This window comes from Erythrolamprus reginae, chromosome 3 (assembly GCF_031021105.1).
Source record: "Erythrolamprus reginae isolate rEryReg1 chromosome 3, rEryReg1.hap1, whole genome shotgun sequence".
Lineage (NCBI taxonomy): Eukaryota > Metazoa > Chordata > Lepidosauria > Squamata > Dipsadidae > Erythrolamprus > Erythrolamprus reginae.
In genome coordinates, this window is record NC_091952.1 from 76,163,752 (window position 1) to 76,177,737 (window position 13,986).

Consider the following 13,986-nt stretch of genomic DNA (forward strand, 5'->3'; position numbering starts at 1 on the left):
TGGCCCCTTCCATCGCTTTGTACCATCAAGTACAGCAGACGCAGTCTGCTGCTGTCTCACCGCCATTACAGTCTCCACTACAGTGTGTAGACTGTAGTTCCTCTGGTGGCCGGAAGCTGCAATAGTGGGAGTATACTCTTGTTCCATATAAGTGCCGTCGTTTGTGTGTGGGGGTGCCATACTGACAGGTACCGTACAGTACACTTTCTTTGGGGCTGTCAGCTTTTCTGCCTGTGAATTTGTCTTATTTGAGAAATATAAGGTACCCCCCCAAAAATAAGACGTAGCACAACTTTTGGAGCAAAAATTAATATAAGACAGTGTCTTATTTTTGGGAAAACACGGTAGAAGTTGAATAAATTAAATTAAATTAATTAAATTAAATTAACTGACTTGAGTTTGATAGCATTAACTGGTCGACCTGAGATTGAGAATGTTTATTTAAGTACATTCCCACATATTGAAGATCCCAAACCAATAGACCATCAACAGCCTCATGTAGATGTTAAACTGTACATGTGAGAGCAGAAAACCCTGAAATACCACCCTCACCCCCACACGAGGAGCCTTGGAAACAATTGCATAAAACACAACATAAAAGCCTTATCTGGTATGGCAAAATATGTAGCATTGTACATAGGCTAAATATGCAATGTATCTGTGTAATTTTACATTTATATTCTTCTATAGCTTAGAACATGTATGTTGTTAACAAGGAAACTGGTTTTGTAAGTAAAATGAATACTGAAGAACGTGCCTTAAACAGTAATCAGTAAATCTGCCACTTTTGGGAAAGGATTTTGACTAATGTGTCAAATAACTCTTTGGAAATAAAGTAAAAAGCAGGTGAACAAAATGTTTAAAACACTTTATGGAGGCATCATGTGACCAATGTCACATTAGATAAAATATAAAATTTGCATTTTTTAGAAGAACCGTCACTATTGAAACTTACATTTTTAAAATCCCTTAATAGTTCTTCCTCAAAATAAAATTATATGCAACAAGAAATACTACATTATGTCTTCTTTAACTATTTTAAACACTGTTTTGAAATTTTGTTATATAAATTCATACTTACAACAGCAAATTCATCCCGATCCAACATTCCATCATGATCAATATCACTTAACTCCCAAACCTAGCAAACAAAAAGCCCATCTCAATAAATATTTTACATTTTCAAATTACCATCAATTACCAAATAATATTTGCTTTCTTTAAATTTTTAAAAGATCATACCTGTCGATGTGACATATGATCATCACTAGTAATCAAGTACTGTATTTTTCAGAAGACACATCTTTTTCCTCCCTAAAAGAGGCTGAAAATTTGGGTACCTCTTATATGCCGAATGTAGCTTTTTGAAGCTTTTTTTTCCAGCCCTAACTATGTGCTAACAATCTTCCCAGCTTCCTACTTCCTACAAAGGTTTTTTCCTACCCTAATTTTGTTTTCATTCCTACTCCCTCTGAAAAAGGCCTTTTCAGCCCTAACCAGGGAATAAAATAATGTGCTAAAGCTGAACAGACTAAGAACGCTAGCCAGGTGAATACCTGGTAGGTAGATTTTTTTCTCCATATTTTCCTCCCCGAAAAGCAAGGTGCATCTTATACTCCAGTGCCTCTTATACTCCGAAACATATGGTAGTTTTTAAGAGGTTAAAGGTTAAAACTAAGCTTTAAGGGAAAATACCTTTATCATATTTTTATTGTTTTATTTAATGTGATTAACAAAAAGGCCTAGTAATCTTTCAACCATTTATTATTAGAGATAAATTACTCATTTTAAGACAAAATCATACATTTCATATTGTTCCATGAAATTTTTCCCACATCACATCAGCCAATCAAAGCTGAAATCAGGAGCAGGTCAAAATTAGCAGGGGAAGAAATGTTTCCATCAATCAAAACACCCTCTCTTTTTTCTCCCTATAAAATATTTTAGAAGAAAATACAAGGTAGAAAATTTCCTATGTGCTATTCTCCTCTTCCTGTATGGAATTTAAAGAAACTTCTTTTTCATTTCAATACAGATGAGCAATTTTTATGCCATTTATGTAACAACAATGTACTAAAAATGGTCATTCTTATTGAGAAATGAATGTTTTATTTTTTTAAATCATATTTGAAACTCCATGTATTACTGAAACATAATTCACGTGACCAGCAGCAGAAATATTTAGCAGCACGGAAGTTCACATTATAATTCTATATCTGGAGAGCCAATACCCAATTACTTGGAACATATGTATACGACTTCAGCAACAGAGTAATCAATGCCTGGAATGCTCTGGTTCTACTCCCAACTCCAAAACCTTTAACCTTAGATTATCTACAATTGACCTCTCCCCCTTTCTAAGAGATCTGTAAGGGGCGTGCATAAGTGCACCACCGTGCCTACCGTTCCTCTCCTAAAGTTCTACTGTCTTCTATCATTACTTTTTATAATCACCTATCTAATGTTTATTTGTACAAATTACCATCCTACTATTGTTTGACAAATGAAACAAATAAATATACATGAAAGTGAAACCTTTGAGATTAAGACTGCATAGCATATCAAGAACATCTTTATTAGATACATCAATAGAAAATTTCATTTTATGGTTGGGGGAGAAATATATAACTTTAAGATACAAAAATAGTATTTCTTAAAGAATGCATCTAGAGGAGGAATTCTTTGAGTCGATCTTGACTCCAGCATCTACCTCGACAAGTCCTTGCAGTTTCCCTTGGCAAGGATTTTTAAGATGCAGTTTGCCAATTGCCCCTTCCTAGGGATGTGTTAGTCTGAATGGCCCAAAGACACCCAACAGGTTTTATGGCTAAGGTGAGATTAGAACTCATGGTCTCCTGCTTTCTAGTCTCACGCCTTAACCACTGCACCAAACTGACTCTCCTGTTAATGCATGCCCTTAAAAATTCTTAATGATCAGCTACTGAAGGGGAAAGCAAGGAATCAACAACTGTCAACATCTTTCTCTTTACACTAAGCTACACTCACTTACAACTACCCAGCAATCCTTTGATGTTACAATGGCACTGAAAAAGTAATTTTGTGAATGGTCTTCACTCTTACAACTGTTGCAGTGTTCCAATAGTCATGTGATCAAAATTTCAACACTTTGCAATTTGCAGGCATTCATAACTATCACAGCAGTTGACCACCATGTGATCACCATCTACATGCCTAATAGCCAGCTTCAGAGAGTCAATGGAAAAACCAACAGTAAAAACCCAAGTCTTGATTATGTGATGACTTGCTTAACAACCAAGGGTGATTCACTTAATGATTGTGGAGGAAGTGAGGTCATAAGACCATTAACATCATGTGATGTCTTCCTTAAGGATCAAGCTGTTGGTCCCAACTATGGCTGTTAAGCAAGGGTTATCCGTACTCTGACCAAGATCACTAGAAACCAGCAATCTTGAGCCCAACTGCTAGTACGATATTAATCTTTCTAACCCAAGCTGTGATGGCACAGTGTTTACAATGCAGTACTGCAGGCTACTTCTGCTGACTGCTAGCTGCCAGCAGTTTGATTCTCACCAGCTCAAGGTTGACTTGGCCTTCCATCCTTCTGAGATCTATAAAATGAAGACTCAGATTTTTGGGGATAATATACTGACTTGTAAACCGCTTAGCGAGGCCTGCAAAGCACTGTGAAGCAGTATTGCTATTGCTACCCCCCTTTTAATGACTTTCCTTAGGTGGCTGTGAATAATGAGAGGGGGATAGGTGTAAGAGGGTGGGGTGATTGTACATTTATTCAACCTAACTATAGAATTCAACAGGAGAAATATTATGGTTTGCGAAATTATTTGCTGTTCTTACCCTTCCCAAAACATCAACTGGTAGTTTGGAGTTTAAGAGAACGGGTTTCACTTTATCACCGGACAATAATCCATTCACTGGACTCAGGCTGTCAAAAATGGCATCATACTTGGTCTTATCTTCTATCTGGTTATAAAGACACGAAGAAGCTTTCCTTAATTTATGTTGGTATATGCAAAAATTCAGAAAGAACATTTTATTAAATAAAAAAGTACAGTCACCCTTCTTAGGAAATCTTATTAAGTCTAACAAAAGCAGTTCCCAGAGAATTAAGAGGAAATGAAAATAGGACAGGAAGGGAAGAAATCGGAGGACCTGTTCTTAAGAGATTTTGCTTGAAATTTGAGTACAGTAATCCCTCGTCTTACAAACTTAGTTGGTTCCCAGAGGAGGTTCGTAAGGCGAAAAGTTCATAAGACGAAATAATGTTTCCTATAGGAAACAATGTAAAATCAATTAATACGTGCAAGAAAAATACCTGCAAAAATGGTGCTCCGCTGGGTGGTGGCACCCGGCTGTCACCTTTTGAAACAGCCGGGGGGCTTCTTGGCATCCTCCCGAACCCGAATGCCAAACCCAAACTTTTGCCGAACTTCTGGATTCGGCATTCGGGAGACCGCCGAGAAGCCCCGCCACCTGGTTGTCGCCTTTTGAAACAGCCGGGGGGCTTCTTAGCGTTCTCCCGAACGCCAAACCTGGAAGTTTGGCAAAAGTTCGGGTTCAGCGTTCGGGAGGATGCCGAGAAGCCCCGCCACCCAGCTGTCAGCTTTGCAAAAGAGCCGCGGAGCTGTCGGCCGGTCAGGAGGCTCAAACGGAGGTGGGGAATCCCAATAGGGAATTCCATGGACGGAGCTTTGACGTCATGGAGACGTCCTTCCTGGCTGGCTGAAACGTGGACTCCAGGAAGGACATCTTTGTGACATCAAAGCTCCACCCATGGAATTCCCTACTGGGATTCCCCGCCTCTGTTTGAGTCTCCTGACCGGCCGACAGCTCCGCAGCTCTTTTGCAAAGCTGACAGCCAGGTGGCGGGGCTTCTCGGGGTTCTCCTGAACCCGAACGCTGAACCCGAACTTTTGCCGAACTTCCGGGTTTGGAATTCGGGAGAACGCCGAGAAGCCCCCCGGCTGTTTCAAAAGGTGACAGCCGGGCGGCGGGGCTTCTCGGTGGTCTCCCGAACGCCAAACCTGGAAGTTTGGCAAAAGTTCAGGTTTGGCGTTCGGGTTCGGGAGGACGCCGAGAAGCTCCCCCGGCTGTTTCAAAAGGCGACAGCCAGGCGTCGGGGCTTCTCGGCGGCCAAACTTCCGGGTTCGGCATTCGGGTGGCGGGTTCGCAAGGTGGAAAAAGTTCATTAAGAACTTTTCGAAAAATTTCCGAACCCCGGGTTCGTATCTCGGAAAGTTCGGATGACGAGGTACTACTGTACTTTGAAACAATTGAAACGTGAACATCAAATATTCCAAACACTTTAAACTCTATTTGTTCATGTGATTTCATTGTTTCTAAAGCAAACTATAGATAAAACACAAATATTTTCCCTTAAAATATTCACTTATTGGGCTTACAAATTTTAAAAATCCGGATTAAACAGTCCCAAGGCAAAGGTGCAGATATGTATTTTTTTTCTTGAAACCCTAGCATAAATTACATCTATCCAATTATAATGTCTCAATCTGGGATTATGGGTCAGTCATTTTTCTTTCTTTCCCCCAATGGCCAACATTCCACATCTGAAAGGCAGAGGATGGTCTCAATAAGCTATTTTGGATTATAAATGAATACATTACTGCATTTTTAAAGAATGTGTAAAATACACAGAAATCATTCCCTCGTTCCTAATTATTTCCAGCACAGTAGGGTTGTACAGATTGAATGCCAGGTTGGGAAAAAGTAGAATCTACAATGTGGTTGCTATAACATACTTTCATCTCCTAAAAGCAGGATGCCAATTCCAATAGATTATTCCATTTCCTACCTCTTAGCTTTCAATTTTCCCTTTTCCATCCGTCAATCAACATACCATCACTATTAGGCAAGAGCTAAACACTTCAGCCTTCCAGAATATAGCAGAGATTTCCTTGGTTTTTTTGAATCTCTGCTTTGGTTCCCTTTTTTGTGGCTTTTAAAACCAAAGTTTAATGTCAGAATTATCTATTATGTGTCAGGAATACACTGAAATGAATACTGCTTTTGGGAGATTTAGTCACATTTGACAGAAGGCAGCAGAAGGGAAAAAGAAATAAAGAATGTATGCAAGATATCTACTGCAATTCTGCTATCAGGAAGAGATTGTGTCAGAGAAAAGACAGAGGACAAAGTCATATTTAAAGAGATTTAAATAATCTCTAGGCCTCATTTGAGGCCTAGAAATGATTTGGAATGAGTTTGTATCATAAGGAGAAAAAGGCAGAGTTATTGAAGGTACCGATGAATTTTTCAAAAGGTCAAATTTATAGATAGTCCTTGACGTATGACCACAATTGAGCCTAAAAATTCTGTTGTTATGCGAGACATTTGTTAAGTGAATTTTGCTCCATTTTATGACATTTTGCCACAGTTGTTACGTGAATCATTGCAGGCGTCAAGTTAATAATAGTTGTTACATTAATCAAGTTTCCCCATGTTTCTGTGAGAATGTTGCAAAGAGAAGTACAGCACATGATTCCAGGACGCATCATAAATATGACTCAGTGACTGAATTTTGACCACATGACCATGGGGGATACTGTAAAAAGCAATTATAAGTCACTGTTTTCAGTGCCGTTTTAACTTCACATGGTCACTAAATGAACTGTTGTAAGTTGAGGACTACCTGTACAAAGTTGGGAGAAGAACATGTCAATGAATTAAGATACTGAGACATGAATTCATACATCCATAATGACAGGACCATTAAATTACCTGGACAATAATTATAAGGATCCTATGATGGAAATAAGCAGGAAGAAAGGTAATGCAGGAATTTATACAGGATGTCTATGAATATATGGACAAGAAAGTGAATTATTTTGGCAATGAAATAGTGGCCAGAAAATCATAATCAAGGCCAGAAACTAAGGGATTACACAGCTTAGTTTTTATTCAAGAAAGCTATATTTTTAAGACTGGGTTACAAAGCAGTTCATATCTATCACATGCTTTCATATATGCTCAAGAACTAAACAACACCCCTCACATTTTCAGGCATCCAATATATGTGAAATGATTATGGTTTTATGCTTAGTTGCCAAATCACAACACAGCAAGGCACCATCATAAAAAAGATACCTGTTTGCCGAGTTTTATTTGGTTTTTACATCCAACCTTTATTACTTTATAAGCAACTCAAGGCAGTAAACATATCTAGTTTTCTTTCCTACTTTTGCTACAACAAAACCAATCCTGTGGGGAAGATTAGTCATCCAGCTGGATTAGTCATCCAATTGGCTTTCATGCTTTACGCAGGACTAAAACTCACATCTTCTGATTTCTAGACCAGCATCTTAAACTCTATACCAAACTGGCTTTTGTTCTGGAAAAGTGCATAAAATAAGGAAAGTGGAAACCCTTTTCCAGAAAGAATCTGATACCATGAAGCATATTTACTGAGAGCATTTGCAATTAATTTATTTACCTTAACAGCCCAAGGGATATCAGGTGGCGTTCCGCTACATAATAATGGACTTGTGGAATCATTCTAATAGGAAATAAAATAAAAAGGATTGTTTTAAATATGCATTTTGTGTTATCTGAATTGCTTCTTATAAATCTGTTCCCCCCCCCCCCACCACATTCAATGGCACCATTTATTTCTACTCACATTCAAATTCGGTCACAAAAAAAGAATCCAAAGATTCAAATGAATTATTGTTTCTCCTAAACTATATGTAAACACATCTGTATATATAAATTGTAAGCCAATCATCCCAGATTATTACTTGGATCTTTCTTAATAGGCTGCTAGGATTATTTTACATTATTGATGATGTTCGTCCATCGTGTTCGAAGAGGACCTTAACATCTAATGGGTTGTGGGCTGTACGCAATGTGTCTGCAGGTGGCTGGTAAGGCCTATATGGGCACGAAATGTTTTGCCACATGTTGGGCAGACATGTATGGGCACTATTGTTGCAACATTTGCAGCTCTTCTGCTATGAATGTTCTTCTGTCCTCAGATGTCTGGCAGCCTTGGTAGATCAGCATGCGGCATGTTGGTCGATCTTGTGCCAGGGTTTCCCAGGAGGTGGTGTTGATATCGAGGGACTTGAAGGAGGCTTTCAATGTGTCTTTTTATTGCTTCCTTTGTCTCCCGTGCAATTGCTTCCGTTTAGACAACTCACCATAGAGGAGCCGTTGAGGGATGCGATGGTCTGGCATCCTAGCAACATGGCCTGCCCACCGCGTCTGGGCTTTCATCGGTAGGGTGGGAATTGATGGCAGGCCTGCTCTGGAGAGGACTTCAATGTCTGTTACCTTATCCTGTCACCAGATCCTCAGAATTCCATGGAGGCAGGTCATGTGGAAGTGTTTGAATTGCTTAACATGTCTCCTGTATACAGTCCAAGTCTTACTGGCATACAACTGGGTAGTTAGCACTACTGCTTGGTAGACTTTGAACTTTGTAGCAAGGTTTATTCCACATTGGTCCCACATGTTGGTCATTAATCTGCCAAATGCAGAGCTTGCCTTGGCGATTCTGCAGTTGACCCCGATGTCAATTGTTACTGCACGAGAGACGGTGTTGCCAAAGTATGTAAATTGGTCCACTGCTTGTAGCTTTTGTCCCTTTACTGTGATGGTGGGCTCTTGGTATTTGGCTTTCGGAGCTGGATGATGTATCACTTCGGTCTTCTTTATGCTGATATGTTGTCGCATGCTGCTTCAAAATTATCCACACTGGTTTGCATTTCCTGCTCTGATCCAGCATTCAGGGCACAGTCACCAGCAAAGAGGAGGTCACGTAGCAGTTTCCTTTATCTTGGTGACAGCCTGGAGTCTTTACAGGTTGAACAGTTTCCCATCGGTCCTGTATATCAGGCTAACTCCCAAAGAACTGGAAGGCATCTGACAACATGGCTGAAAACATTATGCTGAACAAGACTGGTGCCAACATGCACCCATGCTTGATGCCGTTTGTGACGGAAAAGGCCACTGAATCTTCTCTATTGTCCAGCACACGGGCCATCATACCATCGTGAAATTGACGTACCATCAGGATGAATTTATCAGGGTACCCAAATTTTGACATGATGCGGACAGTGTCAAAAGCCTTAGAGAGATCCACGAAGGTGATGTCTAGTTCATGATTCTGCTCTTGACAATTCTCTTGGAGCTGTTGGGCTGTGAAGGTCATGTCCACAGCGCTACGCTTTTTGCAGAAACTACACTGTGCTTTGGGTAATAGATCATGTTCCAGGTGGTCAGTCAGGGGGTTCAGCAACACTCGTGCAATGATCTTGCCTGCGATGGAAAACAGTGATATTCCTCTATGACTATCACAGACTTGTAAATTCCCTTTCCTCTCGTAGAAGTGTATGATGGATGCATCTTTCAGTTTCTGAAGAATGGTTTCTTGATTCCAGAAAGACTGGAACAGCTGAGTGAGTTTGTCGACAAGTACTGCACCACCATCCTTATAGATCTCTGCTAGTATCACAACCGATCATTGGGCCTTGCCAATGGACAACTGGTTGATGGCTGGTAGGGTTTCAGTCTTTGATGGTGGGGAGCCCAAGCTGTGGTTGATATCCATCTGGGGCATTCTGTTGATCACCTCTTTGTTGATGGAAGATGGCGGTTCAATACATATTGGAAGTGCTCGACCCAAAGCTGTAGAATCAAGGTCTTCTCAGTAATAGAGTTGCACCAGCTGTGTCGAATAAAGGGAAGCTCCCTGTAGGTCAAACACGGATCTGAAGGCTTCATAGAATCGTTTAACATAGTTTCTATTGGCAAACGTCTGAATTTCATCTACTTTGGTACTCAACTAGGAGTCCTGCATCTTGTAAAGCTTTTCTGTATAATCCTGTGAGTGTTGTTGAAGGCATTTTTCTTAGCTGTTGATGATGGATCGTTCTAATAAGCCTGGTGAAGGTGGTGCTTTTCAGCAAGCAGGACCTTGATCTCTTCATCATTTTCGTTAAACCAGTCCTGCTGTTTCCTGTGTGAGGGTCTAGAACCTTTAGTGCAGAAGGGTGCACAATGTCTTGAAAGTGTTCCCAGTCCTTCTCAGCATTTCCCTCTAATTGCAGCCCTGAGAGTTGGTTGTCAAGGTCTTCCGCTAGTGAAGCTGCTGTGTTGGGGTTACTCAGTTTACTGACATTGATCAGTTTCATTGCAGCTTTGTTTCCCTGTGGACGTCTCTTTGGCTTCATGTGAAAGCTTAATTTGGAGATGATGAGTCTACAGTCAGTCCAACAGTCAGCGCTCGGCATGGCCTTAGTCACCCTTACATCCTGTCAGTCTTTCCTCCGCACAATGACATAATCAATAAGATGCCAGTGCTTGGAGCATGGGCACATCTAGGATGTCTTTTTGCGAGGGCAGGCGAAAGATGGTATTGGTGATGATCAGATCATGAGCCGTACATATATTCAGTAGTAATAGGCCACTGCTGTTACATTTGCCAATTCCATTTTTTCCAATGCTGCCATCCCAGGCAGAGTGATCAGATCCTACTCTCGGATTAAAATTGCCAAGTAGAATCAGCTTGTCGGTGTGCTTCATGGATGAAACTACTTTCACTACTTTAGATTATTAAAGAGCTAAGCATGCCATCTGTCATTAACCAGGCTATAACATAGAAAGAAAACCATCCTACCAATGTCTTCTTGTTTATTTGAGGAAAATGGGATAGTATCCTACAGTTATGAACTTTGATTGGTAATCTGACATAATTGTGGGTTATCTCAATTGCTACAAGAACTGAAAAATACAGAATTATGATTATATTCTGCAGAAGACAGAATCATGGAACTGCTCTATACAGAGAATGGAGGAAATTGATGGATAGGTGGTAACTACCATAAATTATGTTATAACTCAGCCATGATATACATCATGTTCTAAAGATAAAATGCTGTGAACAAAATCCTCTAATAAAGAAACTAGACTTTTTTTCTGACATTAGAAAGAATAAAGTTCCTAGAAATCAACCAGTGAAAGAGTTCACAGAAAAGAGAAATTGCATAAGCTCACTGAATAATGCCAGTATGCAACTAGAAAAGAATTCTGTGGAAAATCAGTCATGCATATAAGCAATGTCTGAAGTTTAGATTTTGAAACTTGCGTAATCAGAAATCTTTATACTTCTTGAAATACCATCTTAGATTTAGGAACTAGATAACTGCTGAAATTTCAAAATTATGTGGAATGTAAGAATCAAATCTTATCTGATGCAGGGTTTAAACCATTATTTCAGATCAAACATCTTTAGTCATCCTTTTTACAATCTTGAGATTGCTCATGTTCCGCAAGTATGCATATATGCATATATGCATCCATCCATCCATTATTACCGATATATGACTGGCCATCTCATGACTCTGGACAGCACAGGGTAAAATCCATGCAACAGTGATATAAAAACAATTAGTAAATGCAGAAATCTTTTTAAAATGTGATTAAATGGCAGAGAGGGTAGATATTTACACTAAGGGAATAATGTATGTAGTGATTTGCCTGAAGAAAGCAGCACTAGTTTCAGCCACAGCAGTTTGATAAAGAGATGGAATTTAAAAAAAGCATGGATGGTTGATCCAAAATGAATTGCTGTTAACTTTTGGGATGATAACATGATAAAAGTTTCTACAAGGTGGTTACAATAATAGATGCTAACAGAGGTTTTTTTAAACTTTTGCCTTGTCTTTGTTTTAACATTATTCCTATTAACTGTTTTGTCATAAATATAGTACTGTATATAATAATAATAATAATAATAATAATAATAATAATAATAATAATTTATTAGATTTGTATGCCGCCCCTCTCCGAAGACTCGGGGCGACTCACAACAAAATCTGCAAATAAATTTAATAGTTCAAAAAAAATTAGCCTAGTTTGCAAGGGGTAGTAAATTAATACTCTAGTAATGTATCAATCAATATTCAACAAGGGTCGATATGTTTATAGGTATTAGTTTTTCTTTATACCCCAATGAATTTTTACATGATTTATTGCTATGTGTTGTTGTTTGTTTGTTTTTAATCTTTTTGAGTTTTGTACTTTAACTTTTTTTTAATAAAATAAACATTTGAAAAAAAACCTTTCCATCATTAAACAATTAAGACACAATCCAAATAAACACAATTACATAACAATTTTTAAGTTGTTGAGAGATGCAAGTCAGTGAACAGTTTTCTGTTTTAGCATAACGGATTAACTCATTTCTTTAAAGTGTCTTACAAATCTAGGTGGAGGAACAGGCAGGTTAAGACTACTCAGCGAAACATCCAATCCATTTTGTGCACAGGCTACAAGTCGTAAAGCCACAAAAAATTCCTATAAAGGAAAAAGTAACATAAAACAATTTTACAGACAATGCATGAATTCCTATCACAAACATCAAATCATTTATTTTGCACTGCATTGTGCATTGATATGAACTGAAGTTTGTCCTTTTTTAAAAAAACACTTTGTTAGAAAATAATGTGATTTGTTTCCAAAACTATTTTTAAAGTATAAATTGGAATAAATATGGTTTTTTTCTGTTTATAAACTTTAAATGATACAATGTATTTTGTTCCCATATGTTAGGCTCAACATAACAAGGAGTGTAGGCTTAATAAAACTTAATGAGAAGTTTTATTTGTATCTTTATCTATCTTCTATCCTCTATTCTGTAAAAGTTCTGCTGAATCAGGTCAGAAGTCCATTAAGGTGAGTGTCCCATATACAGTGATCCCCCGATCATTGCGGGGGTTCCGTTCCAGGACCCCCCGCAACGAGCGGGTTTTCGCGAAGTAGCGCTGCGGAAGTAAAAACACCATCTGCGCATGCGCAGATGGTGTTTTTACTTCCGCAGCGCTAGCGAGGAGCCGAAGATTGGGGGCGGCGCGGCTGTTTTAAAACATCGCCGCCGGCATGGGGGGCTTCCTAGCAGCCCCCCAAACCTGGGTTGGGGGTCCGGGGGGTGCTGGCAAGCCCCCCATGCCGGCGGCAACGTTTTAAAACAGCCGCGGCACCCCCAATCTTTGGCTCCTCGCTAGCGGGCAGGCAGGCGGCGGACAAGCTGTTCGCTGGCGCTCGCTCTCGCCGCTTTCCAGCTGAGTCCTGAAGCGAATTCGCTTCAGGACTCAGCTGGGAAGCGGCGAGAATGAACGGCGTGGGCGGGCGAAGGGCGGGCGGCAGCGAGGAGTTTGTGTGGGCGGTGGGGAAACTCCTTGCTGATGCCCGCCGCTCGCTCTCCCGCCAGCAAGAGGGGGAAGACCCAGGGAAGCCGCCCAGCAGCTGATCTGCCCGGCGCCATCTACGCATGCGTGCCCATAGAAAAAAGGGCACGCATGCGCAGATGGTGTTTTGACTTCCGGGTTGAAAAATCGCAAATTAGCCTGTTCGCAATGGTCAGGGACGCAATAACCGGGGGATCACTGTAATACAGTGACCAAACAGAGGCCAAAATATTCCACTCTCTCTACCCCCGGTGCATTCCTACTGGAAGGCAGCTAAATAATTTCTCAGAAGTTCGCTGAATGCTCTAATCTATGCCTACACCATCCTTATTATGTGAGTCACTCAGCATTGACAACTCATCTGTCCTTCCAAGCACGCACAAACGCGCACACACACACAGCAATAGAAACAAGATAAATAGAAGTGCTATTTTATTATCCAGAAGCAACTACAGATACAGCAGGAAGATTCAAATCCAGGAAGTCCCACCTGACACTTGCACAACATCTGCCTAACAACTTTAACATAAATTCCCAATAGAAAGCCAAATGGATCACTGAATGGCAAGACACAGATAGATAGATGTATAAATGACCCCACAAAAAAAGTGCCAGGCTTTGAATTATCACATCAGCAGTGGACAATCTTGAATAGGATTTAGACCTCAGATAGCATCTGACAGCAAATAAATGGAGTACAGTGATCCCTCGATTAGCACGGTCTCGATTAGTGCGAAACGCTACAACACGGTTTTTCAAAAAATATTAATTAAAAAATACT

General features: G+C 40.0%; 1 protein-coding gene across 2 annotated transcripts in view; it reads right to left on the reverse strand.

Annotated features, from left to right (window-relative positions):
• Nucleotides 1-13,986, reverse strand: part of EPS15 (epidermal growth factor receptor pathway substrate 15) — a 77,871-nt gene that overhangs the window by 39,229 nt on the left and 24,656 nt on the right. The window contains exons 5-8 of one of the 2 annotated variants that reach the window (XM_070745862.1): nt 12,220-12,315; nt 7,451-7,513; nt 3,838-3,963; nt 1,082-1,141 (exon numbers count right to left, since the gene is read on the reverse strand). In XM_070745862.1, the coding sequence (XP_070601963.1) occupies nt 1,082-1,141; nt 3,838-3,963; nt 7,451-7,513; nt 12,220-12,315 (345 nt within the window). The remainder of the gene's footprint in view (nt 1-1,081; nt 1,142-3,837; nt 3,964-7,450; nt 7,514-12,219; nt 12,316-13,986) is intronic. The other variant, XM_070745863.1, reaches the window with a different exon arrangement.